The sequence below is a fragment of the Phodopus roborovskii genome, unplaced genomic scaffold (assembly GCF_943737965.1).
Source record: "Phodopus roborovskii unplaced genomic scaffold, PHOROB, whole genome shotgun sequence".
NCBI classification, from domain to species: Eukaryota; Metazoa; Chordata; class Mammalia; order Rodentia; family Cricetidae; genus Phodopus; species Phodopus roborovskii.
Genome location: NW_026125295.1, coordinates 18,797,443 through 18,821,612, shown reverse-complemented (window position 1 = coordinate 18,821,612; position 24,170 = coordinate 18,797,443). Strand labels below are relative to the sequence as shown.

Here is a 24,170-nt window from a genome sequence, read left to right as displayed (position 1 = left end):
CTTAAGTGAATTTGAGCCACGTATTACTATGATTACTGGTGTTTTCTGTGAGTTCATCTTTCTTTTCCATTCAATCTGCCTTCTTCTATCTTTTTCCAACATCACTATCCCCCATCTTGTGTTCCTTAGCATTTCCATCCTGTCACCAGGGAGAGTCTTCTGCACAGACTTCCAGTGTTCCCATGCAGGATGCTTACAATAGTTAAAGGTATTATCAGATCCAAGGTGGAGATGAAGCAACGTCGACAGGTGAACTATTGGTAGCAGGGCTGATGCTCTTTCTCTGTGTGATTAGGAGGTCTGGGGTATCCAGTCTGACCTCTTTCACGCCATCTTTGGGCTTCAGACCTGCAGTGCATGCTCGTGCAATTTAAATTTCAGTTTGTTCTACCCGAGTACTAAGGACATCTGGACTGAATAGCAGTGAGTCAGTTTAAAGGGTATGACTCTGCCATTATTCTTTCAGTTCTTTGGTTCTTTGCCTGTCTCTAACACTTGCTAATACTTCCTTCTCCCTTTTGTCAACAGCACCCGGGGCTCAAGTTCACTGGCTTGGTAGTACCAGCTTTGTCCTTCCTTCCTTCCTTCCTTCCTTCCTTCCTTCCTTCCTTCCTTCCTTCCTTCCCCTCTTTCTCTTTCTTTTCCCTCCCTCCTTCCTTTTCTTTAACACTTTTGTATTTTTTCACAGGAGGTTGATTTTCCACTGAAGATAGTGGCTAAAAGTTTTCTTCACTGGCTGGAGAGATGGCCTAGTGGTTAAGAGCACAGTGGTGGTGGCTCACAAGCTTCCGTGACTCCAGTGCAGGCAGTCTAGCCCCTTTTTGAATCTTCCTAAGTCTGGGCCAGTGTTGAAGAAGGGGGAGGGGAGTGTTTCCTTTTTAGTGCTCCTCCGAGAGGCACCGTATTCAGAAAACAGAGTGGCTGCAGGTGGTCTGGCATGGCTGTCTCAGGAGGACAACTACTTTCCTGGTGCTGGTTTCTCTGTTTGTGGGCTATGATGCTGCCCTGTCTGGCTTCATGAGACAACTTGCATGTCAGCTGCCTGTAGCACACCCTTGCATCAGGCTTTTCTCCCACACTGTACTAGTATTTGTGATGCTCTGAACCGTTCAAATGGTTAACTGCTTTCCCATTTTTCTTCTAGGTCTTGACGCAGAACTTTACTATGTGAGAAATGACCTTATTAGTCACTATGCTCTGTCCTTTAACCTGCTAGTGCCCAGTGAGACGAACTTCCTGCACTTCACTTGGCATGCAAAGTCCAAGGTAAGAGCTGCTGGCAGACAGCATGACAGGGTCACCCAGTCTCCACAGGCAAGTATCCCTAAGGATGGGCCTTCCTCTCCAGGGAAGGGTCAGTGGTGGCACACCGTGGAACACTGGGTCTTTTCAGCTCAGTATCTTACAGATACAATCTTGAGCCTGTCCGATAAAACTTCAGGTTTAGGTGGCTACTAACTGGGTGATCATCATCACATAGGACTGGATCCTTTCAGGCCTATCCAGCTCAGGAAGAGGACAGATGGGTCTGATGATGACCCTGCCGTTATGGGTGTGGGTGTGTGGGAGAAGCATTGTTGAACTGTGTCTTCCAGAAACTCTTGATGACTTGTAGTTTTTTGCATTCACAGTGAAAGCAAGCTTGTACCATGTACCATGCTGAGCCCCAGTAACCTTAGAGACTGAATTCAGGGACTTAGCAACTTCTTGTCTGGTTTATTTCCACCTGTGACTGCCTAGGTTCCTCCAGCCCAGGAAATCTTACATCCTCGTTTCCTAGATTTGTCAAGTGAAGCTGTACCATCTGCTCCTCCTTCCCTGCCCGCATTTGCCCTTGAAATGTTTGAAAGTGTATTGAAAGCATTGAATTCCTCACTCCTAAATACCTTAGTCTGCAGGACACTGGTGTTTTTTATATTGTCACAGTACAGTTATCAGAATCAGGAAGTTTAATGTTCTAACTCACAGCACTCACAGTTCATCAGTTATCCTCAGCATCTTCCTGACTAATGTCTCACTAGTTGATATTGCATTAGTTTGTGTTAATCTGAAGTTTTGTTGCCCTATTCCTGTGTTTCAGCTGCTGAAGTTAGTGGTATTGCGGACCCTGTAATGGTGGAAGTTAGCTTGGGGGGTGGGGTGTCTTCTATGAATATGCATGTTTACAGAGTAAATACTAGAGGGGCCTGGTGTAACTCTAATCTTGTAGATTTCTTTTTTCTTTCTTTCTTTTTTTTTTTTTTTTGAGACAGGTTCTCACCCTATAGCTCATGCTGTCCAGGATCTGGATATGTAGACCAGGCTGGCTTTGAAATTATAGAGATGCACCATCACATCTGGCTGGAGCGTGCTTTTAAACTACACCTTTGGGCTTCTTCTTAATGACACTGCAGTTCCTAATTCTAGTTCTTAGGTCTTGGTACCTGGTTATTTTTAGCATCGTTGACTAATTGCAGTTTGTTGATTTAAAAAGTTAATCATATGAGTAGGCAGTATATGAATATGGTACAAATTCCAAAGATATGTAGGAGGAATATACAACGAAAAGGAAGGTTTTCCACCACCATGGTAGCATGCTGAGCAAGCTCTTCTAGATTTTTGTCCTCATCAGGCATTGCCTGACTCTTATCTTCTAAAGAAAGGTAGTGTAACCTGGGCACTGGTGGTGCATGCTTTTAATTCCAGCACTTGGGAGGCAGAGGCAGGCGGATCTTTGTGAGTTCGAGGCCAGCCTGGTTACAGAGTGAGTTCCAGAACAGCCAGGGCCATTACACAGAGAAACCCTGTCTTGGAACAAAAGAAAAGGTAGTGTATATGTTCGTAGTGTGTATATATGTATGTAGTATATGTGTATGTAGTGTGTAAAAGCACACTTAAATGCTTCATGCTTTTGTGCAGTGCAGCATGCTGAGCATGGTGTCCTGGTAAAAGTCCCCTGTTCCTTCATGTTGATTTTTTTGTGTTGACCCCCTTCAAATAGCTGTCATTTTCTTGTATAACTGTGCTTGGGTTTATTGATCATTTCCTGCAAGAGGAAACTGTGACCCAGCTTAGTGAGGGACTTGCTCAGATGAGTCTGGAGGCAGAAGAAGCAGGTGCTAGGGGTGACCTGAAATGGCAGTCACCCGCAAGAGTGGTATGGTGATGGGGTCTCTTGGTCATCTGGCTCTGAGATGCAGTCATAAACTTTCAGAAGGAAGGCTGGCCCTCTCAATTTCTCACACTCTATCAGAAACTCAGTTTGGGCTTTTTAAGATCTTGCCAGAAGACAAAACATTTGCTTCCGAGCATCTCCAGGCTCCCTGGTGTATCATGTCAGTGGCACAGATATTTTAACATCAGTTTTTGCACATCAGAGCTTTTGCTGGTAGTATTTTCTAGTGTTTACTTGACTGGTCTTGCCAAAGATTTTAGTTCCTCAGAGGCTGGAGCTGTGTGTGTCTTTTTCTTAACATCTCTGTCACATGTGCCGTAGTGAGTGGTTGAGAATGTGTCAGTTGTATTTTAAAATGGGAGTAGAGCTCTGGTATTGATTCTCTCACAAAAGTAGACTACTGGGCGGTCTTAACAGATAATTAGTTTCTTGTATGTTCCAGAAAGTTCCCCAGTGTTCAAGAAAAAAACGTGCCACTGTGTCTGTTAAGTGTCAGTAGATATGCTGGATAGCCAAAAGGCAGACACATACTAAGACGTGGCAGAAGACTCCCACCACCCACTCTCTCTGGTCTCAGTCCAGGAGAGTCTGCAGGGAGCTTGTCAGAGCTCCAGCAGCAGCCTCCCCTCCGGGGGCCAGCCTGCTGTGTCCCAGTGGAGTGAAGTAGCTGTGAGAAAGGCAGTTCTGGCAATTTCAGAGAAATCAAAAGGCCGTTGGACTGTAGGCGAGCATGTCCACTTCAGCTGTGTGTTCCAGAAGGAGACACTTTCCTCATCAGCAGCCTGTTCACATAGCCATGTGTTCCAAGTAAGGGAAAAATACCAAACATGTTTATTTTTTTAGCTTATTCAAATATTTATATTTTCTCTAGTAACTTTTCTGAAGTATTTTGGCTCATTTATTTTCTGATAAACAACTGCTGTTCAGAGTTTTTTGTTTGGTAGTCTGTGATGCAGTTTCTAAATAGCTCTGTTTCCCCAAAGATGATTGACAAGTGGTGTTCCGTACAAATCAGTGCATGCCAAAGTAGAGAAAATTAGATTTCAATAGTTGGCAGCCTTCTCTGACTCCATAAACTATGTTTAAAAATTAGGTACCCTGAGGACCCCAGTGGGAGGCGAGAGAGCTGTCTTGTGATGCTTCCCATGTTCATGCAGCCTGCCCAGAGAAGACGTAGGCAGAGGGCAGGCTCCATGCCTCTTACTATGTTCCTCTCAGCCACTGCAGATCTTCTTAGTCATCTCCCCAGCCTCTTTGTCACCTCCGCTTCTGCCCTGCCCTGTCCCTCACTTTGCTTGCCTCCACTTAAAACATCATTTCTCTTCCCTCCTTCCCTCTCCCCGTGGCTGCACTGCGATAACCCGCTACCACTCTTGTCCCTTGTCCTCAGCTCTGCCATTAGAGTCCTTTGACTGCTTGGCTGTTTCCAATCTTTGCTTTCCTAGGGGTTTTGGCCCATGGGCAGCTAGCTATTCCTGTGCTTATAATAACCGAGACTTCTAGTAAAGAAAACCGAAAGGTTTGGGGAGGGGTGCTCAAGAGGGACAGTGCAGGAGATTGCTAGGGAGTAAGGAGTTTCTAGGAAAGCTATTGATGTCATGGACAGACAGAGAGACAGCAGTATGACAGGGGCCTCAAGGAGAGCTCAGGCCCTAGCGTCAGAGGCTGACAGCGTGGCAGGGTCTCTGGAGAGAGGTGTCAGAGCCCATGTGATAAGGTGGGGGTCTCCTTTTTATATCTGAGGATGGGGATGGAAAGGGAGAGGTGAGCAGGATGTGGTACCAAGTAATTCACTTCCCAGGTGAGAGATCCTGGCCCCAGCTAGGAAATCACAGAGTATTTCTGTGCCTGTCAGTATCTGAGAGCAGACTGCTACAGATAGTGGCCTGAGCAGAGGCCAGCTTCTAGTATGGCATTCTACAGAAACTTTGTGAGTTTGGTGAAAAGGGAAGCTCAACTCTGACTCTTAAATTTGAGGCTGTGGGGTTAGAAGGTGGACATGCCTAGTAGGTAAAGGAGAGTGATAGACAAGTTGAGATCTCATCCGTGGTGAAAGGGGTTGGAGCCTTGTGTATGGGGAGAAGGGTTTATCCTTGACAAGGAGACTGGAGCTCTCCTTGGGACCAGAGTGCAGAGGGTGGGTGTTCTGACAGATCCGCCTGATGCTGGAAAGGACAAAAAAAAAAAAGATTCCTCCGTGCTAGCTGAATGCGAAGAAGCAGGGAAGGTGGCATGCGGTGCACCCAGAAGGACTGTCAGTGAGGTTGGAAAGAGCAGCCGTTGAGCACAGGATGGGGAGGGATCCTCATCAGTTGTGAACACTGTTCTCCTGGGTATCATTCCCCCAGCAAGCCGAGCCAAGGGCAGTGGAACTACAGGGCGCTGCCATCCCAGTGTGGGGAACAAGGAATGAACCAGTTGAAGGTGTCAAAATGACTGTGTCAGTGATGTCCCTGCTGGGGCACAGGCTGTGGGAACATGACACCAAGTGGTCCTGGCTGTGCTGGGAAGGAAGGAAGTAGTTTAATTGACCACTTCCTTCCCCCTCTGTAAGTGCAACCCTTAGCGCATAAACATGCTTCATAAATGTTGTCTGACTTAGAGTGAGCACAAAGAACTGCTGTTGTACGGACCAGAGTGGGTGGTCAGAGCTGGTGCTGGGACCCTGGATGGAGCCGACAGTATTTTTGTATCTGTTTTGGACATGGAGAACTTGAGTGGTATGTCAGAATGAACACCGCATTTCAGAGTCAACAAGACGATGGCAAGAGACAAAGTGGGCCAGAGCTCAAACCCTCTGTAGAGTCCTGTGTGTTAGCGTGTTGATGGCACGAGGCTTGCCACTGTGAGTGGAAGTGAGCTTCACAGTGGAGGGGGTGATTTCACACAGGGATCTAGAGAGGACCTTAGAGCCAGAAGTGGATACTGACCCCACATGTAGACCCAGGTCAGGAAGAGGAGGAGGGTGTCGGAAGGGAGAGCCATGTTTGCGGGAGAACATAAGGAAGATTGCCCTGAGGAGGTTGAGAGTATGAGAGGCTGTCGAGAACCCTGAGGTTTGTGTGAGAATCCCTGGGGTTGGCAGGAGGATGCTGGTCATTTCTGAGAAGTGTAGCTTGGCAATGGGAGAGGCTGCCGAGGCCTCTGGGTCTACAGCTAGCAAAGGGCCCTGAGCCAGTGTCACAGGGGTGTTATCTTGTCAGCGCCTTTGCTCCTCGTGTTCTAAAAACAAGCTTGGAGAAGTTGCTTATTTGTGTAAGTCACATGGCCTCATGGTTCTAGATCCATGCTAATTTCCTTCAGGCACACTCCCTGGCTTCATGGTCCTATTCAGTGATCAATTTGGCATAACTATGCAATCATTCTCCTGATGTTTTATTGTTGGAAGGCCCAAGGGTACCTTAGGGATAGCTCTCTAGCACCGCTTGGTGGAGTCATGGTGTTGTGGTGAGCTAAATAAGGTAACGGTGAACCACTGGCTATATCATTGTTGTCAGGAAGACTGGTAGCTTTTAGGGGAAGGGAAAGGGTGGTCCTGTTCTAGATACCAAATAGCCTTCAGGTTGAATTTTTATCTGATTGAAAAGTCCTAGTGCAACTTTAGCTTTACTATTTTTATTTATTTACTTTTTTTTTTTTTTTTTCCTTGAGAAAGGGTCTCACTGTGTAGCCATGGTTGACCTGGAACTCACTCTATAGACAAGCTGTCCTCAAACTCAATGAGATCCACCTTCCTCTGCCTGCAGAATGCTGAGACCTGGTCTTTGGAATTTTTTTGGTAGTGGGATTATTTGCACCTGTGAATAGCTCATGGTACTTAATTAATGAGCTCGTCAATGAAGTTCTTTTCTGTCGTCACAGGCCCAATGTTTTTTATCTCTATTTTACAGGTTGAATATAAGCTGGGATTCCAAGTAGACAATTTTGTGGCTATGGGCATGCCCCAGGTCAATATTTCTGCTCAAGGGGAAGTCCCACGCACTTTATCAGGTGAGCCAGCGAAGACAGACTTAGCATACTGCTTTCAGCCATCTCCCTCACATCCTTACAAGGACAGTTTACTGAGTGCCTGACTTTGAAAAATACTTCAATGACTTCTTCTGTCTTTTTAGAACTGTCTTTGCTTAGCTCATCCTTGGCTCCTTTTCTGCATTGCTGGCTTCTCCATCTGAGTCCCTGCCTCCACTCTAACTGCCTTTGGTTTAAGTCTCACCTGCAACCATTGGCTTGGGCGGCATCTGACCAGAGGGCATCAAAACCTCCTGCTCCAATAAGCTGGCTCATCTCAGACTTCTCAGCTTTTGCCTGTGTCCATTACCACCTGCCATTGACCATTGGCAAGCACCCCAAGAGTCCAGTCTGTGTTCAGTTCAATGCTTTGCACACGCACCAGCATTAAACAGTTCCTGCTTATATATAATTTTCACACTCAGGCTTTTGTACATGCTGGCCTGGTTTGGAACCATCTTTCCCTTATTTCTGCTTGGGAATTCCCATCTGTCAATTCTGTTAGATGCAAAGTCTACACCACCCTTTTCTTGTCCTGCCTCCAGCTGTTAACCCCTCTGTGCTTCCTGCCCATACCAACCTGCACGTAACTGTTAATAAACTTATTATAGGATCTTGTGATTCCTTGCACAGCAGTTGGTACGCAATAGGTGCTTAGTTTGTGTCTGAATAAATGCACTGAGTGTTTTATTTCCATCACCCTCACAGCTTATAAGCAGACCCTTTGAAAGATGTCCTAGGTAGTTTTCTGCTGCTGTCATAAATACCTCTTGGGGAGGAAAAGGTTTATTTCACCTTTCTAGAGTCCATTCTCAAGGAAAGTCAAGGCAGGAACTCAAAGCAGGAACCTGGGGGCCAGAACTGCAGTAGAGATCATGAGCAATGTTGTTCACTGGCTTGCTCCCCATGACTTACTCGGTTTGCTTTCTTATACAATTGCCCATGGCTGGTACTTCCTCTAGTGGGCTGGGCCTTCCCCTGTCAATCATTAATTAAGAAAATGCTCCCCCCCCCCCCAGATGTGCCTGGTCAGTCTGACGGAGGCAGTTCCTTGGTTGGTGTTCCATCTCAGGTGACTCTAGTTTGAGTCAAGCTGATAAAAATAAGCAATACAGAAAGGCTCTAGGACATGGAGATTTAAGGTGAATGGTGGTGATGATGATTTTAAAGTTTTATTCACTTATTCACTCATTCTTAGTGGCACATATTCATCTAGAAGATTTAAGACAGTATTAGAAGGCTGGTTAATTTTTGTTGGTCAGCAAGGATATTCAGAAAGGCCCAAATCTCTGACCTACTCATATAAATGGGGCAATAATATCTTCTCGGTTTATAGGAAAGGAATCTTAAACTAAAAAATAAAAGTTACTAAAATCTACTTTTTCATCATTAACATCACCAGAAATACTTTTTTAAAGCCAGTCCTATTTAGAAGGGCAGTGTTGTTAATTCATAGCTGATAATTAATTGTCAGATTCATTTAAAGGCTTATTATAATTTATCCCAGTAACAATGTCTTTATTTCCTAGGGGTACTTATGAGTAAGTACTCTTGTATAAGACAATGTTTAAATGTGATTACTAAATACACATACATATTTTCCACAGAGAGTACTTCTAAACATGCTCTTACTGTAGCTATGTTTGTCATTGGTGGTGTGCTAATGTATGTATTTGCACATCTGTGTGTCATAGCTCTAAGTCCAGCAGGAACTCTCTCCACCCAGTTCTGTGTGGCTTTGATTTTCCCCCATTTTGTTAGCCAGACAACAGGAAAGGACGCCCCTGCTCTAAGAATATGGTGATGATAAGTTTTTATTTTGGGTATTTCATGTCTGCCCTGCAGACAGCAGTGCATATATTACCTTCCTGACATTTACATCCTTCAAATGCTGGGAGCAATGTATAATTGCATTTGGTACTGCCTAGTCTTTTATTTATCCTGTAATTTTGTTGCTGTTGCTAGTGAGACTGGTAAGGTCAGCAGGGTTTGCCTTATAATTCTGTAGCTTCAGTGTATTGGAAAACAGAATGTATAAGGCAAACTAACAAGTTCAAAATCACAAGCTAAGCTTGACAGTAATCGTCTCTGTGTTGCTTTCCTCTTCAGCACTCTTCCTTATGCACAGTGGAGGAGGTAGAAATGTCCAGAGCTTTTAGAGCTCTCTGGTCCACTCATTTAAATATGTTTGTTTGCTTTATTTGATAGCAGAAATAAATGGAAATGTTGATTGGTACTGTTGGGACATTGATCCTGATTTTTAGGACACTAAAATATTTTCTCTTGTTTTTTTTTTAACAGTGTTTCGGGTCGAGCTTTCCTGTACTGGCAAAGTCGACTCTGAAGTCATGATAGTAATGCAGCTCAACCTGACAGTGAATTCTTCAAAAAACTTTACAGTTTTAAATTTTAAACGAAGGAAAATGTGCTACAAAAGTAAGGAATCTACTGAACAGAATAAGAGGTCTATAAAAGGTGGTGTTGTTTGCTTACAGACTGAACTGTGACCCTGCCTTTATTATAGTTGAGAGAGCAGGGAAGCACACTAGTAGGTGAAATTCGAGGGTAATCCAGTAGTGTGGAGCCAGGATCTCACATGGCCACACGGTTCTCAGCTCTGTGGACATGCTTGGATGTTTCCATTAGGAGCATGAAGTGGGGCCTGTGCGGCTGAAAGGTAAAGAAGCAAGATAAACCCCACAGGGGCCATGGAGCAGCTCTGAGCTAAGCATTTGCTCAGTGAACTTGGCTTCTGCAGGAACTTTGATTGGAGGGGTGGGGAGGGGAGTGTAAGAAAGTTCACGTGGGCCTGGGTTGGAACCATATCGCTGCTCTTCTCTGGATGGGGGATATTGCACCTCTGTGAGGCCCAAGTTCTCATCTGTAAAATATGCCTGCTGTTCCAGAGAGGGTTTAGATGGTAATTAAATCTAGCCTAGAATTAGGGTGTCACATGTGGGTACTTAAAAATTATTAGCTGTTTGGGATTTGAATTATATCGTCTGTTGCTCAGGAAATCACCACAGATAGAGTGAGTTCTAACACACCAAGGCTGAGTTTTGAAATTTTAAGACTTCTAAAAGGTTATCTAATCTCCATGTAGCACAGAGGTAGAGTTTCTACATTTGCAAATAGGTAAAACTATTTATTGTTTAAGGTAGAAACAAAAGAACACATAAACTCAATGGATGCTTTTCCATGGTCTGTACACATTGCATGCAGTAAACCCGTGTGTCCTTACATCAGCTCCAGGTAACCTGGCCAGGCTCAAACAAAGTGCTGCAGCCGAGAGGCCAACCTGTGTTCTTGGTTTCTTTGTAAAACTGCCTATTTACAAACTTCCCAGTTGAAATTAGAGCTGGGTTTTATTCAAAACTCAGGGTCAGCAAGTGAATTACAGTGGCAGATGTCAAGATACATACCAACAAAAAAGCTATATTGCATTGAAAAGAGACATTTTTAAGATTAAAAAAATTAGCACCCTTAGCTTTAGTGCAGTTTTAACCTGCTTTGATGTTAAGCTTAAAGCCTAATGGGGTTTTAGAGGCTCTACTGCAACCTTATCCTTATGTGATTGGCGGGAGGATACTGGGCCTTGAAGTGTTCCATCTAGACTTGTATAACTAGTCAGTAAGGATGGATGAATGGGTGGATGGGTGGATGGTGGGTAGGTGGATGATGGATAGATGGATGGTTGGATGGATGGATGGATGGATGGATGGACACTAGGATTGGACCCAGGGTGTGCTGGGAGAGGGCTTTACCACTGACCATATCCCAAACTCTATTTCATTAATTTTGTTTGAGACAGGGTCTTGCCTTGAACTCGTTATGTAATCATGCCTTGAACTTGTGATCCTCCTGTATCAGCCTCTTCGGTAGCTAACATTAACTTGTGCACTACCATGCTTGACTTCTGAAAACTGTTCCATTTTAGCATCTTAATTTGGTGATCATAGTTTGCCCTCTTCAATCAGGTTTTTCTTGATGACTTTAATAAGTGATCCTATTGTGTTTGGTTTCTGGCCCGTGGCACGTAAACAGCTGCACTAGCAAGCATATCTGTGCTGTGTGGTATGCTCAGAGCTATTAACTCCCTAGAAGTTTCCTTATCTTATTGGTAGAATTAAGGGTCAGGGTTTTTCATCCTCTAGAATCCTAGAGCCTTTCCATTGAGCTGGTTGTGGCGAGAGTTTCCATGAAGACAGGGTAAGTTTGTGGGTTTCACTACACTCTTGACCATAGAAACCCATTCATTCCTTTACTGGTGATTGCACCGATGATTATTAGAATGGCACAGTAGTTTTCATTATCTTACAGCAAATACCTTGTGACTTAGTTCAATGTTCAGAAGATGTGCTAGTATATAAGGACTCTTATGGAAAACAATTTCTGAAGTACTTTTTGTTTCCCTTTTAATCCAGAACTTGAAGAAGTTAAAACTTCAGCCTTGGACAAAAACACTAGCAGAACTATTTGTAAGTGTCACTGTGTTACTTTTCTCCATCATGGGAGTGAAGCAGTGCCTAGTCATGTGGCTGTGTTTGCATGACGGTGGGGGCCTGCTCCAGTTTGGCGTTAGTTTGCTGTCTGCTCTGCTGTGTTCTGTAGAGTGATACATACATAGAGCGAGTGGAGCTGGTCTGGTATTGAAGATTGTGAGAATTCAGCCTTCCCTCTTTCATAGCACCAACAAACTAATACACATCTTTAAGGAGCAAGAATTTATATTGTGCTTTTCTTCAGGTAGGCCCAATAAAGGAACAAATATTAAAAAAATATGTGTGAGACCTTCCTTAGCAGAGTGTTAGAGAATCTGACTCATACCCTGGGCCCAACCCTTAGCTAATTTCATCTGGGTGAGAATGCACATTTATGTTATTTATTTTATATTTTATTTTGAGATGGCCTAGTTGGTACAGCGCTATGTAAGCATGAAGACTTGTTCAGATTCCTAGCACCAATGTAAAAGGTATATGCCTGTAACTTCAGCTGTGTGGCACAGGCAGGTGGGAGGTAGAAGGAAGCAGAGTCAGGCACATCTGCAGGGCCTGCTGGACAGCCAGCCTAGCCAGTCGGTGAGTTCCAGGTTTGGTGAAAGATCCTGTCTCAGAAAGTAAGGAAGGAAATGATGGAGAAGGATACTGGATGTCAAGTTCTGGTCTCTATACATATGCACACACATATAACACACCAGCATATAACACATCAAGAGAAAGAGACACAGCAACAGAGACATAATACACACAGTGGGAGGGATGGGACAGACAGACCAACACTCACTAGTTCAGGCTGGCCTGGAGCTCTGTATGTTATTGAGGGTGACCTTGAGTTTCTGGTTCTCATTTCTCTGCCTCTGGAGTGCTGGGAATTAAACTCAGGGTTTCATACGTGCTAGGCAAGCACTCTACTGACCTATACTCCCAGTCCAAGTTTATATTATTTAAGCACACAGGGAAGAAATTTTACTAGATCAGTTAAATTTATTTATTTCTTTACTCTTGGTATTGATATTTAGGCACTATTTACAGTCTTCTTTTTTTTTCCTCTTATGAACACATTATTGAGTTTTCTCTTCCTCAAGCAGCATTAGTATCTTTATAGAAATAGACAGCATTTCCAGGGAGAGTTGCAAGTATACAGAAGTTCAGAGTATGAGCTGGTGGACATTCATGTCTTAAGTAATGATTATATGTACCAGTGTTATTCCATACATTTCTACTTCGAGTTTGATGGGCTAGGGGGAGTTAAAGTGTTTTAAAGCACACCCCAAATGTCACATATTTTACTTCTGAGTATTTCACTGTAAGTCACTTAAAAACCCCCAAGTTACCCAGCACACATTCATTTTGATTTATCACATATAGTAAAATAGAAGAAATTTCTTAGTAACTTCTGTTGTCTTCAAATTTACCTAATTGTGCCCAAACCATCTTTCTATAGTTTCCTTCCTCAGGAACTAAATGAAACCTATACACAGTGTTTGGTTAATAATTTATCATTATTAAATTATAATAATTTACCCCTTTATTAATTGATCAAATTGTGTCTTGTGTCTTTTTTTTTTTTTTTTTGTCCTAATAGAAATTGTCAAAGTATATATCCTTCTTGTGGTATTTAAGCTGCTTTTAAATCTCATAACTGGTAGTTAAATTTTGAACTTGATTAGACGTAGGATCACCTCTTTTGTAAGAATACTTCATGGGTGTCTTTAGCACCTCAGAGCACGAAGTTTCTGACCCAAAGTAGACCTTCTTTTAAGGCAAAATAATGTGAGATTTTGTATTTGCTAGACTATTTAATTTAATTCTGAGAAGGAAGAAAAATTCAAATGTCACAGTTTCCCAAATTTACTTAAGAAATTCCATTATTAAAAAAAAAAAAAAAAAGGCCATGCAGTGGTGGTACATGCTTTTAATCCCAGCACTGGGGAGACAGGCAGGGGGTGGATCTCAGTGAGTTTGAGGTCAGTCTGGTCTACAAGGCAAGTTAGGATTGTTACACATAGAAACTCTGTCTCAAGAAACAAAAACAAAAAAAATCCAAAAAAAAAAAAAAAAAAAAAAAACCCAGAATATTTCTCACTAAAACCAGTATAGAATGTTCTTGGCCTCCTTCTCTTCCTCGTGCTTTCCCTTCCAGCTTTTACGCCCTCTATTCAACATTTATTGAATTTACAGTGTACAGAGTGCTGTGACTGAGTTGAGCAAGCAGCCCCCAGCTGAGGGTGCCCCAGGGGATGGAACAGGCACCAGGCGGCGACAGTGAGGGCAGTCCAGCATAGTAGGCCTAGAGATCTGGGAACCCTGGGTGGGGAGCACGTAACCTCTGAAGATAGTCAGCAGCTGTCTAAGGAAAGTGCCTGAGACCTGCAGGGTTCTGACAGCTGAACTTCAGAGTGGGGAGCTGAACTTCAGAGCAGCTCCTGGAGCTGAAAGCTGAGCGCCTGGACAGAGCGCACGGACAGCCTGCCCAGCCCATCGCTCTGGTGTGGCCACCGCTCTGCTCACGCTGTCCAGGAAGGCCTTAGGACTTTTCTACCCCACCTAAGACTTTACAACTCTCCCGTGGCGTGCAGAAACTGAGAGTCTTGTCCTCACTTAGACCGCAGCTGGCAATCCCATGTAATCTCTCAGATTAATCTTTTGAATTTTTTTTTCGTGAAAGTTTAATTGTTTGGTTGTTGGTTTTTGATCAAAGTCTTGCTACGTAGCACAGGCTAGCCTCAGGTCCAGAATCCTGCCCAACCTTTCTCCAGTGCTAGGATTGCAAGCTTGTGCACATGTCCAGCTTGGAATTTGAATATTTTTTTGTTTGTTTGTTTGTTTTGTTTTTTCGAGACAGGGTTTCTCTGTGTAATAGCCCTGGCTGTCCTGGATCAGACTGGCCTCCAACTCAACAGAGGTCTGTCTGCCTCTTGTTATGATAAAGCTTGAGGGGAACCTGGGTGGATTCCATGGCAGGCGAGGTTGACCGAGCAGATAGAGCTTAGTGAGAAGTTTTATTACTAAGAGAAAAGAGGTAAAGAGACAGAGACAGAGGACAGAAGAGAAGAGGGAGACAGGAAAAGTCCTGTCTGTCTTGGGAATAGCAGGAAAGACATAGGGAAGGAGGAGGGAGGAGGAGGAAGGGAGGAGGGAGACATGCATAAGTGGGCAGGGGTCTATCTTTTGCAACCATGGAACCCTGGGCTGACCAGGGTACTTCATGGGTACATTCTGCCAGGTGACAGGGGCAGGCCAGCATAATGCCTGAGTCCTTACACCTCTGCCTCCCAAGTACTGGGATTAAAGGTGTGCACCACTGCCTTGAAATTTTGAAAGCAACCTTTTTTCTCCTTTTACTGTTTTTAAAAAAATATGACATTTTAGTTATACTTTAGGAATTTCACATTTGTATACAATGTATCATATCCACCCCTCCCCCATTCACCCTTCCACATAAGCCCCCATCCTTTTTAAAAACTATAACTTTTAATTTTTTTGTTCCGACCTATTCTATATTTCTATATCTTTCTTCTTAAGCATGTGTGTTAGTGTGTGCGTCTGTTAGTGTGTACATGTGCATGCACACAGCACACTTGTAGAAGACAGGGAAAAATTTAGGGCAGTTGGTTCTCTATCTTGCTTAAGTCAGGGTCTCTCTTGTTTCTGGAATATACTATGTACTCTAGGCTTGCTGGCCCATAAACTTCTGGGCGATTCTTGTATCCCCACCTCCAACCTTGGGGTAAGAGTGCTGAATTATAAGTGCACACCCCCACATCTGGCCTTTTATGTGGGTTCCAAGTTAGATGGTCAGGCTTGTGCAGCAAGTTCGTTACGTTACTTCCTGCTTCCACTACCCAGTGCTTGTCTCTACATCATAATTCCAAACTTGTACACAAGAAAAAAAAAAGTCCAATTCTCACCCTTCTCCAACCTACTTCATTTCTGTCTTTGTAGATAGCATCAAGTGATTCCTTAAGCCAGAGCTTTGCTTCCTTTTCCTTTGAACCTTGTAAGGTTTGTGACTCTGCTTCACATCTCCTAACTCTCTGCCTTTACTAGCCTCTGCCTTGGATGGCCGTACTAACAGTAACCTCTGATTCATTCCAGCTTCTGCTCGCTTCCTCTGCAGCTGGTTCATCTAGCATGCAGTCATTAGGGCACTGCAAGCATCTCTGCTTTGCCTGCTACCTTGTAGGGATTGCCCATCTCACTTGGGATAAACTCCAAACCCCGTGGGCACTTTACAAATAGGATTTTGGTGTATTTTGCCCATAATATGTGTACTTTTGTCCTTATGAGCTCTTTCAGTTTGCCTTCTGTTCTCTGATCAGCCTTGAAGGAGAGGAGGGAGGAAGGAAGGGAGAGAGTGTATTGTGTGTATGGTGTACTCTTTTGTGCATTGAATTACTTTTCCTATTTTTGAGGTGTTTCTTCTCTTAAAATAACATTAGCTGGGTATAATCATACTTAATTAATAGAACCTTTAAAAAAAAGAAGCAAAATAATATTTATTGATCAAAAGAACTGTGCTGTCTGGCCAGCAGGTGACTATTCACAATATGTAGCCTCAAAGCTGTAAATTCATCAACATGATATAAGATAGAATATGGCGAAGTTACTCTAGTTGTATTCCATTTCTCTGTTTCTGTAAATATGCTGTAGAACGTTGCTTTACTGGAGGACATTCTGTGGGACAGCTCAGCTGTGTATCTTATGAACTGGGGTATTTTGTATAAACCACTTTTGAGGAACTGTAGTTCTCATTAACCAGAAATTGTATTTAAAGTCTTTTCTTAAAAGTATAACAAAAACACCAAGATTTGTGTATGCACCACAGTGTGGGTATCTGATTTTATCAAAGGATGAGTGTGATGAAATGCAGGCCTCTTTGTGGGGAACAAGGGGTACTCAGTGTGTTAGGACAGAGGACGCCATCAGCTTTGTTTAAAAAGCCTAATGTGCTTTTCATTTTTGTTTCAGATGACCCTGTACATGCAGCTCCAACGACTTCCACGCGTGTGTTTTATATCAGTGTAGGGGTTTGTTGTGCAGTAATATTTCTTGTAGCAATAATATTAGCCGTTTTGCACCTTCATAGTATGAAAAGGATTGAACTGGATGACAGGTATTGTACATGTTTTGGGAAAAGAAAAAGTAAAAATCAGTTGCTTGCATGTGCATGAGTGCAATCCCCCCCCCAATCTTTGCATATTGGTGAAGGGGAGGAGGGAGGATGATGTCTTTATGTTTTTGTCTTTTAAATTTGTGGAGTTACAACTTGGGGAGAAGTAGAGGTCAAATATGTTTTCCGTTTGCATTATCCTGACGCACCTTCAGACTACAGTTGCCTTTTTTGAAACTGCTCCTTTCCTTCCTGCTAGTTCCTCCCAGTCCCTCCCTTTATTCCTTCTCTCAGCTGCATTCCCTTCCCACTCCCCACTTGAGTATGTGCTGTTCTTTAAAGTTTCCTGGATGATCCCGTGTACACCAAAGTAGAGATACCCTGGGTAGATAATCACACTAAGTGTTGGGATTACAAAGATTAATGATACACTTCATGGTATCAAGGTTCTTTGATGTTAACTCATAATTACAGTATAGAATTGATGATTGTGATATGTATAATATAGTGTGGGAATACCAAAGGTGCCTACCTAACCTGGGTGAGTCAGAGATGACTCTATAGCTAGAATGCAGTGAGAGGTAAAGATGGAATGGTAATGTGTGCTCACAACCCACAATCCTTAGTGACTCCTACATACCAACTAAAGACATTCTCAGCATTGTATTTGACTTTGAACTTCGAACCCTTTTTGCCTCCTTTGTTGAATCCTTAGTTGTGCCTTGTCTGGTGATTCCTTACCTCACTGTGTGCCCTGCACCTTGCCCTTCAGAGCTTTTGTTCAGACTGGGACCATGGGGACTTCCTGACAATCCGAACCCATAATTCATACTCCAGATCTATCACCATTTTTCACACAATAAAAATGTAAGCTTTTATCAGGCAGAGGGCAGTATCTCCTCTCGCTAAACTCTCAGTCATAACACAGGTAGACCTGTGAGGTAAACATACATCCCTTTATAAACAAGATCTGGAAAGATCAGGGGGCAAGTCTCCCTCCATTGTTCTCTTTCTCTTCCTTGAGTAGAGAAAGAAGAGGGAAGTGATGGGAATTTGAGGGGACACTGTGCAAGCGCTTTACTTGGCTTTTCTGTTGCCATGGTAAAACAATGTGATCAGAACCAACTTAGAGAAGGAGAGGCTTTATTTCATTTCGCACTTCCAGGTCACAGTCTGTCACTAAGGGAAATCAAGGCAGGAACCTGGGGAGAAAACTGTGGAGGATGGATGTTAACTTCCTGCTTTCTCACTCCTGTCCAGTTAACTTCCTTATACACCCCAGGCAGGTGGGCTCACAGAAAGCTGGACTCTCTTACATCAGCCATCAATTTCCTCATCTCCATAGCCACAGGCCCACCTGATTGGGCAGTTCCTCAGTTGAGACTCTAGGGTGGATCAGGTTGACAGCTAGTTAGCAAGGATAGTGAATGCTGTGTTTCAGAATGTTTGGTGTACACTGTGATAATGGAGATGATTGATTTAACAGAGGAAGAATTGGCATTTGGAAGCAGTTGAGGGGGTAAAAGCGGTAACAGACATTTTGTATACAATTTTGAGAGATGATACAAATGACACGAGTCACTGAAGAGAAGGCTAGCCATACATCATACCCTATGTTTTATGTGATTTGGTTTTTTGAGGCAATGTCTCATGGAACCAAGGTTGGTCTTAGTCTTGAACTCTTGATCCTCCAGCTTCCACTTCCTGACAGGCACATACTGATACACCCAATTCACAGGTCTGTCCCAGTGCCCATAGAGTTATGTTTTCTTGACCACTGGTGTGTATATGTTAAGGCCATGAATTCACATAGGCCTAAGTTTGTGCTGTAACTTAGATTCCATGAAACGTATGTGTCTTCCTGCTAAGTAAGTGGTCACCACACCCAAGTAGGAACTTCAAACTCTCTAGGTTTCTAGATATTACCTTTTTTTTCAGGGTACAGCCTGGTAGTTAAGAGCTAGCCTTTGGGGCCAGGCCACTTGGATCCTGTGTCCAGCTCTGTCACTAGCCTTACAGCCACCTCACCTACAAAGCAGAGATTGTGGCGTTTAAGGAAATGATGCTAGGGGTGGCGGGTCTCCGCCCTGCATGCAGCAAGAGCCTCTGTGGAGACCCCATTCTCAAAAAGGTGCAGTTGCTAACCATGGTTTCTTCAGGGATTCCCCTTCCTGATAGAAGTCACTACACACCAGGTTAGCTAATGGTGGCGACCAGATTCCTGTGCAGTGCTCTGACAGCACGGAAGACACACGGAGTCCTCTTGCTGATTGTGTAGTCCGCCCAGAGACAGTCTTAAAGACAGTGACCTCTGGGGTTGTATACCGTTATGACTAGTGCAAAGCAAGAAGTCTACATTCTGATCATTTCTGTATTGTAGTTATAGAAAATGCTTGCTGCATGCCGGGCTCTGTTCCCCGGGAGGCTTGATGGAGCCTGTGCTGTCATAAACTCTTGCGGTGGTAGAGAAGCCGTTCATTCTGAGCACCCAGAAGCCAGCCAGAAGCCAGCATCCTGTTACTTATGGAGTTTCTTTGGAGACAGAGAGTATAGCTACCCTGAGGTGTGCTCTCGACAGGAACATGTGGAGTCCATGCTCTCCCTTTCCCAACACAGCAAACTGATCTGTAGTCTGTTACACAGTTGAGTGTGTCCTGAAGGGTTAGGGTGTCTCTCCCCCCCAGAGAGATGGTCTGCCGCTCTCCTCTGTGGCCTCGCTGTTGGAGATCGGGAAACAGTCTTTGCATGTGAGATGCTTGGACATGTTATTGGGCAGTGTTTTCATTTTGTTTTCTACTTTCCATTCTTTTCAGCATCCCACTGCTCTCACCATCACAGCAAGGTGTTTCTGTTTTCCCTGTGTTTGTTTTTACACTTAATATTGTAACAGAATGGCATGTATAGTAATATATAGAGCCCTAGAGTTTCTTTTGTTTTATTTTTCTTTGAGTTTCTCTGTATCCACCACACTCAGCTTAGAGTATGGATTGCTGTGATCGGACACGACGACCAGAAGAATTTGGGGAGGAAAGAGTTTATTCCAATTATTAACTCTCAGGTCACACTCAGTCAGAGTGGAGTCAGGGCAGGAACTGATGTAGACACCATTGAGTAAGGAGCATTGCTTACTGGCTTGCTCAGTCTGCTTTCTTAGACACCCTGGGCCCATCAGGTCAGGGATGGCACCACCCACAGTGAGCTGGGCCTTCCCACATGGGTCATTCATTAATCAGGCTTGCTGCAGGCCAGTCTGATGGGAGCCTTTTCTCAGTTGACTTCCCTCTTCCGAAACAACTCTAGCTCGACAAAAAAACTATCCAGGACATTTAGCAGCTCTTCTGAATGACGAATAGAAGCAGAAAAGGCAATTCATTACACAAAATAATTCCTTTTTCATCGTGTATCAGCAGCTCATGTCAGAAGCAAGCATTCTACTTGTGACTGTCTTCCCACACCATGAGTGTGGCTTCTCCTTCACTAAGCAGTTAATTCACTGTGATTTGGGCTCTCATAGGGGCCCATTTGGGCTTACTGCACAAGGCACTGCTGTAGGTACTGGAGAGGGCACTTAGCTGTCCCCGTAGAGTTTGTAGTCTGCCCTGATGAGACATTCAGCAAGAAGTCCCAACTGTAATACAGGGTGGGAAGCTACACTGTTCACTGCTGTGTCCTCAGCAGCCAGAGCAGCAAATGTCACCTGATAGATAGTTGATAAATATTTATTGAATGAATAGATGACTCACTCAAAATAGGGTAAGAATTTAGTATTTTGAAGATCTTTGTCTAAATTCTTAGCTTATCCTAAACTTATACTTGCTTATGAAATCAAATTTATTTAGACTAGTCTTAAATTATTAAATGTTAGTAAATGCATATTCTAATCTGTTTTCTACCTCTTATGATATTGCTATGAAGGTGTGGGTTTTACAGGGCCTCAGGGGCAGGTCTCCTTGCTTTCCTCATAATAGTAAGTTTTGGGTTCCAAAGAATGTTTCTTTCTCTACTATTGCTTTGCTCATTTCTTTCTTGGGCAACCCTCCCCCCCTCCCCAATATCTGTTAAGGAAATGAAAACCTGAGATAGATAGCCCTAAGGCTGCTAAAATCTGAGATAGATAGCCCTAAGGCTGCTTGACCGCTCACAGTCTTAAACATTTTTAGGTAACTCAAGAGTGCCACCTACTGTTCAGTTGTTGAAGTTCATTCAGCCATAGGTACCCTTGCTTGCAGTGCGTATTTGTTGACCTTTCACATACAACATCAATTTGAGCTTCACAGGAATCCTGTGAGGTAGGTTTTCTCCACCCACTTCTATAGAGGATTTCCTCATCTGCTTCCTCTTTGAGGTGCAACCCCTTCCCCCTCTGCACTGAATGCTGAACTTCTTGCAAACTTGACTTTTAGTGAGATCCTTGAGAAGTACTAAGCAAATGTAGCCTGTAGGTCCTTATTATCCTAAGGTTGGGGATGTGATGCATAACGTTCCTCATGCGAAGATAGTAATCATTTGTAAGCGTGTGTCTAAGGGCCAAGCAGCACCCTCAGTGCTGTACTTACACATCTTCCCTTTTAGCAGTCTTGTTGGAGTAGCTTAGTGTCCCTTCTATCCCCAAAGAGTTTGAGGCTCCAGAAGGATTGAATAGTTTGCCTAAGCCATGCAGCTGGTGGTGCTGGCAATTATGATTTAAAGGGTTATGTTCTCCATTTGCTTATGACCAACTACATATGTAAACTCACATAAATCGCTACTTAATAACTTCCAGAACTCTGACCACACGATGTCCTGACAAATCTTTGTTATATTCTCTGAGTTGAAAGTCCCTTCAGCACAGTTGCTTGGAAACAAAGCTGACTGCAGCTCATAGAAACATAGTAATCTGAAATGTGAGCATCTCTAGGGAAGGCAAGCTGAGGGCATCCCATTAGACACACAGGCATTCTTAGATGGAGGATTTGCTGAACAAAATGGCTTGTGTATACAGATGCTCTCCAAATGTTCATCAGAGAACACCCCTATCTCAGTACTTTAGCCACAATAGTGGGTAGTTCTAAATTGCATTATTATCGATAAAAGGCTGCATAGAGATTACAGTACTCATTATGTGGATGTTTTATGTGTTTATGTTTTTCACATGTTTGGACTCTTGAAATTAATAAAGTACAAATTCATGTGTAAGTGCTCCAGATTACATGGCAATTGATCACCAGTTTCCTTGTAATCACTAGGCTTTAGAAGTACAGTGAAGCCAGGTGGTGGTGGCGCATGCCTTTAATCCCAGCACTGGGGGAGGCAGCGGCAGGTGGATCTCTGTGAAGTTCAAGTCCAGCCTGGTCTACAGAGCTAGTTCCAGGACAGGCTCCAAAGCAACACAGAGAAACCGTGCCTCAAAAAACAATAAACAAACAAACAAACAAATAAATAAGAAATGCAGTGAAAAGGTGCAAAGAGCAGTCAGTCTAAAGTTGGTTCATATGTAGGCGCTGTGCTGAATCTCTCTGCTTTATTTCTCCGAGGTTACAAAATTAAAAGAAATAGGGCAGTGAGATGAGGATGTACCCAAGGGTGACCTGGGACACGGCTGCTGCCCACTGAAAAGATGGAAGAATGAGTTTGGAAACCATTGATTTATAGTAATTGCAAACATCTGATTAGCAAGATTTGCACCCACCGACTTCAGGGTCTCTTAGGAATATGGTGTAATGTAATGTTTTGTGTGCTAGAGTTTTCTGAGAATTGTGAATTCCAAGAAAGTGGGGTAAGGGGAGGTGAAGAGGTGTGTGATTAAATGGTGAGCCAGATAATGTGCTGCTTCCCACGACACACTGGTTTAGATTGTGATACTCTGTCTGAAGTCCATCTGATTGGGCTATTACTTAAAGGTGCTTGTTTCTCCCCTTTTCTGAAAGCCAAGTTCAACTGAACGGCACGGGCTCTTTTCTAGAGAGATGAGCTGAAGTTCCCTGGCATACCCTGTGTGAGGTTCATAATTGTTCCCTGAGGACTTCCACCTACATTTCCGAACAGTTTTGCTATGATGACCCGCTTGGTCTTTCTGGAAGTGAAAATGAAAGACTAAATCGAGCCTCACATTGTAAAGTAGCGTAGCAGTTCAGTATGGAATGCTGATTGGGATATGTGCATTTATGGTGATCTCTGTCAGAGTATTAGGCAGGTTATAAAGTTACATGCGTTTTATATGTACGCAAAAGAAATTTCTCACTGAGGTTCACTTGTCAAAAGTCTCTCTTAAAATTTTTTGTAGCATCAGCGCCAGCAGCAGTTCCCAAGGGCTATCTCAACCATCCACCCAGACGACTCAGTATCTGAGAGCTGACACACCCAACAATGCAACTCCTATCACCAGTAAGAGTTAATTTTTAATTCTACAGCTTTGCAAAGCTTGTATGGTCTCATGTCAGTGGCCCTGTATGGTTACTGTATTTGTGCAATTAATGTACAAGCATCTGACTTGTGCAAAAGTTGGTTTGTTCTTCAATTTTTGTTTCCTAGAACATTGTATAAAGCATTTTAAAATTGAGGTATTTAAAGTAAAAACTAATTGTTACAGCTAGTTTTGCTTTGGGGAGGTTTCCATAGTTAATTATATAACTATATATCTAATCAATTCTGTACAAACACAAATTGAAGGTTTTCAGGTAGTTATATGGAATAAGCTAATATTTTCACAGTGCACATAAGGATTGGATTTATTTACCTTATGTTGGAGATTGAATCCAGGGTCTCCAGCATGCCAGCCACATTCTGTGTCACAGAGCTGTCTACCAGCCCTTCACACTGTCTTCTAATCTTAATACAAACTAGTTACCATTGGTATGTTATGTGCATGGAATTTAAAAATTTTTTCCCCTACCATGCTGGGAATCAAACCCAAGGACCCTCACACATGCTACAAATGCTTTTCAACCGAGTGACATCCCTATCTTCTAATTTCCTTCTTTTTAATGTTGCTGTTGTTGGTGTTGATGGTAGTGGTGTGTGTGTGTGTGTGTGTGTGTGTGTGTGTGTGTGTGTGTGTGTGCGCGCACGCTAGACAAAAGCACATGCACATGAATGCCAGTGGAAACTGCCTGATTTGGGTGCTGGGAAGAGCACTGAGTGTTCTTAGCTACCGAGCCATCTCTCTAGCCTTAATTTCCTTCTTACAGAATTTTGGTTAATGTTTTCCCCTAACTGATTTTCGCTCAGGCTAGCCTGGAGCACTAGCATATAGCTTAGACTGGCCTTATGGGCCGCCATTCTCAGCCTGTTTTTATTTTCATGCACTTCAGTGTTAGGTATTTTGGGGAAGGTAATTCTTTTTTGCGGGGGAGGGGGGTTGAGATAAGGTTTCTCATTGTAGCCCTGGCTATCCTGGAACTCATTGTGTAGACCAGGC

At 43.4% G+C, this 24,170-nt stretch overlaps 1 protein-coding gene across 1 annotated transcript in view; it reads left to right on the top strand.

Annotated features, from left to right (window-relative positions):
* Window positions 1-24,170, top strand: part of Ryk (receptor like tyrosine kinase) — a 75,667-nt gene that overhangs the window by 25,248 nt on the left and 26,249 nt on the right. The window contains exons 2-7 of the mRNA XM_051206149.1: window positions 1,145-1,266; window positions 7,045-7,144; window positions 9,464-9,598; window positions 11,587-11,640; window positions 16,633-16,777; window positions 23,037-23,137. Coding sequence (XP_051062106.1) covers window positions 1,145-1,266; window positions 7,045-7,144; window positions 9,464-9,598; window positions 11,587-11,640; window positions 16,633-16,777; window positions 23,037-23,137 — 657 coding nt within the window. The remainder of the gene's footprint in view (window positions 1-1,144; window positions 1,267-7,044; window positions 7,145-9,463; window positions 9,599-11,586; window positions 11,641-16,632; window positions 16,778-23,036; window positions 23,138-24,170) is intronic.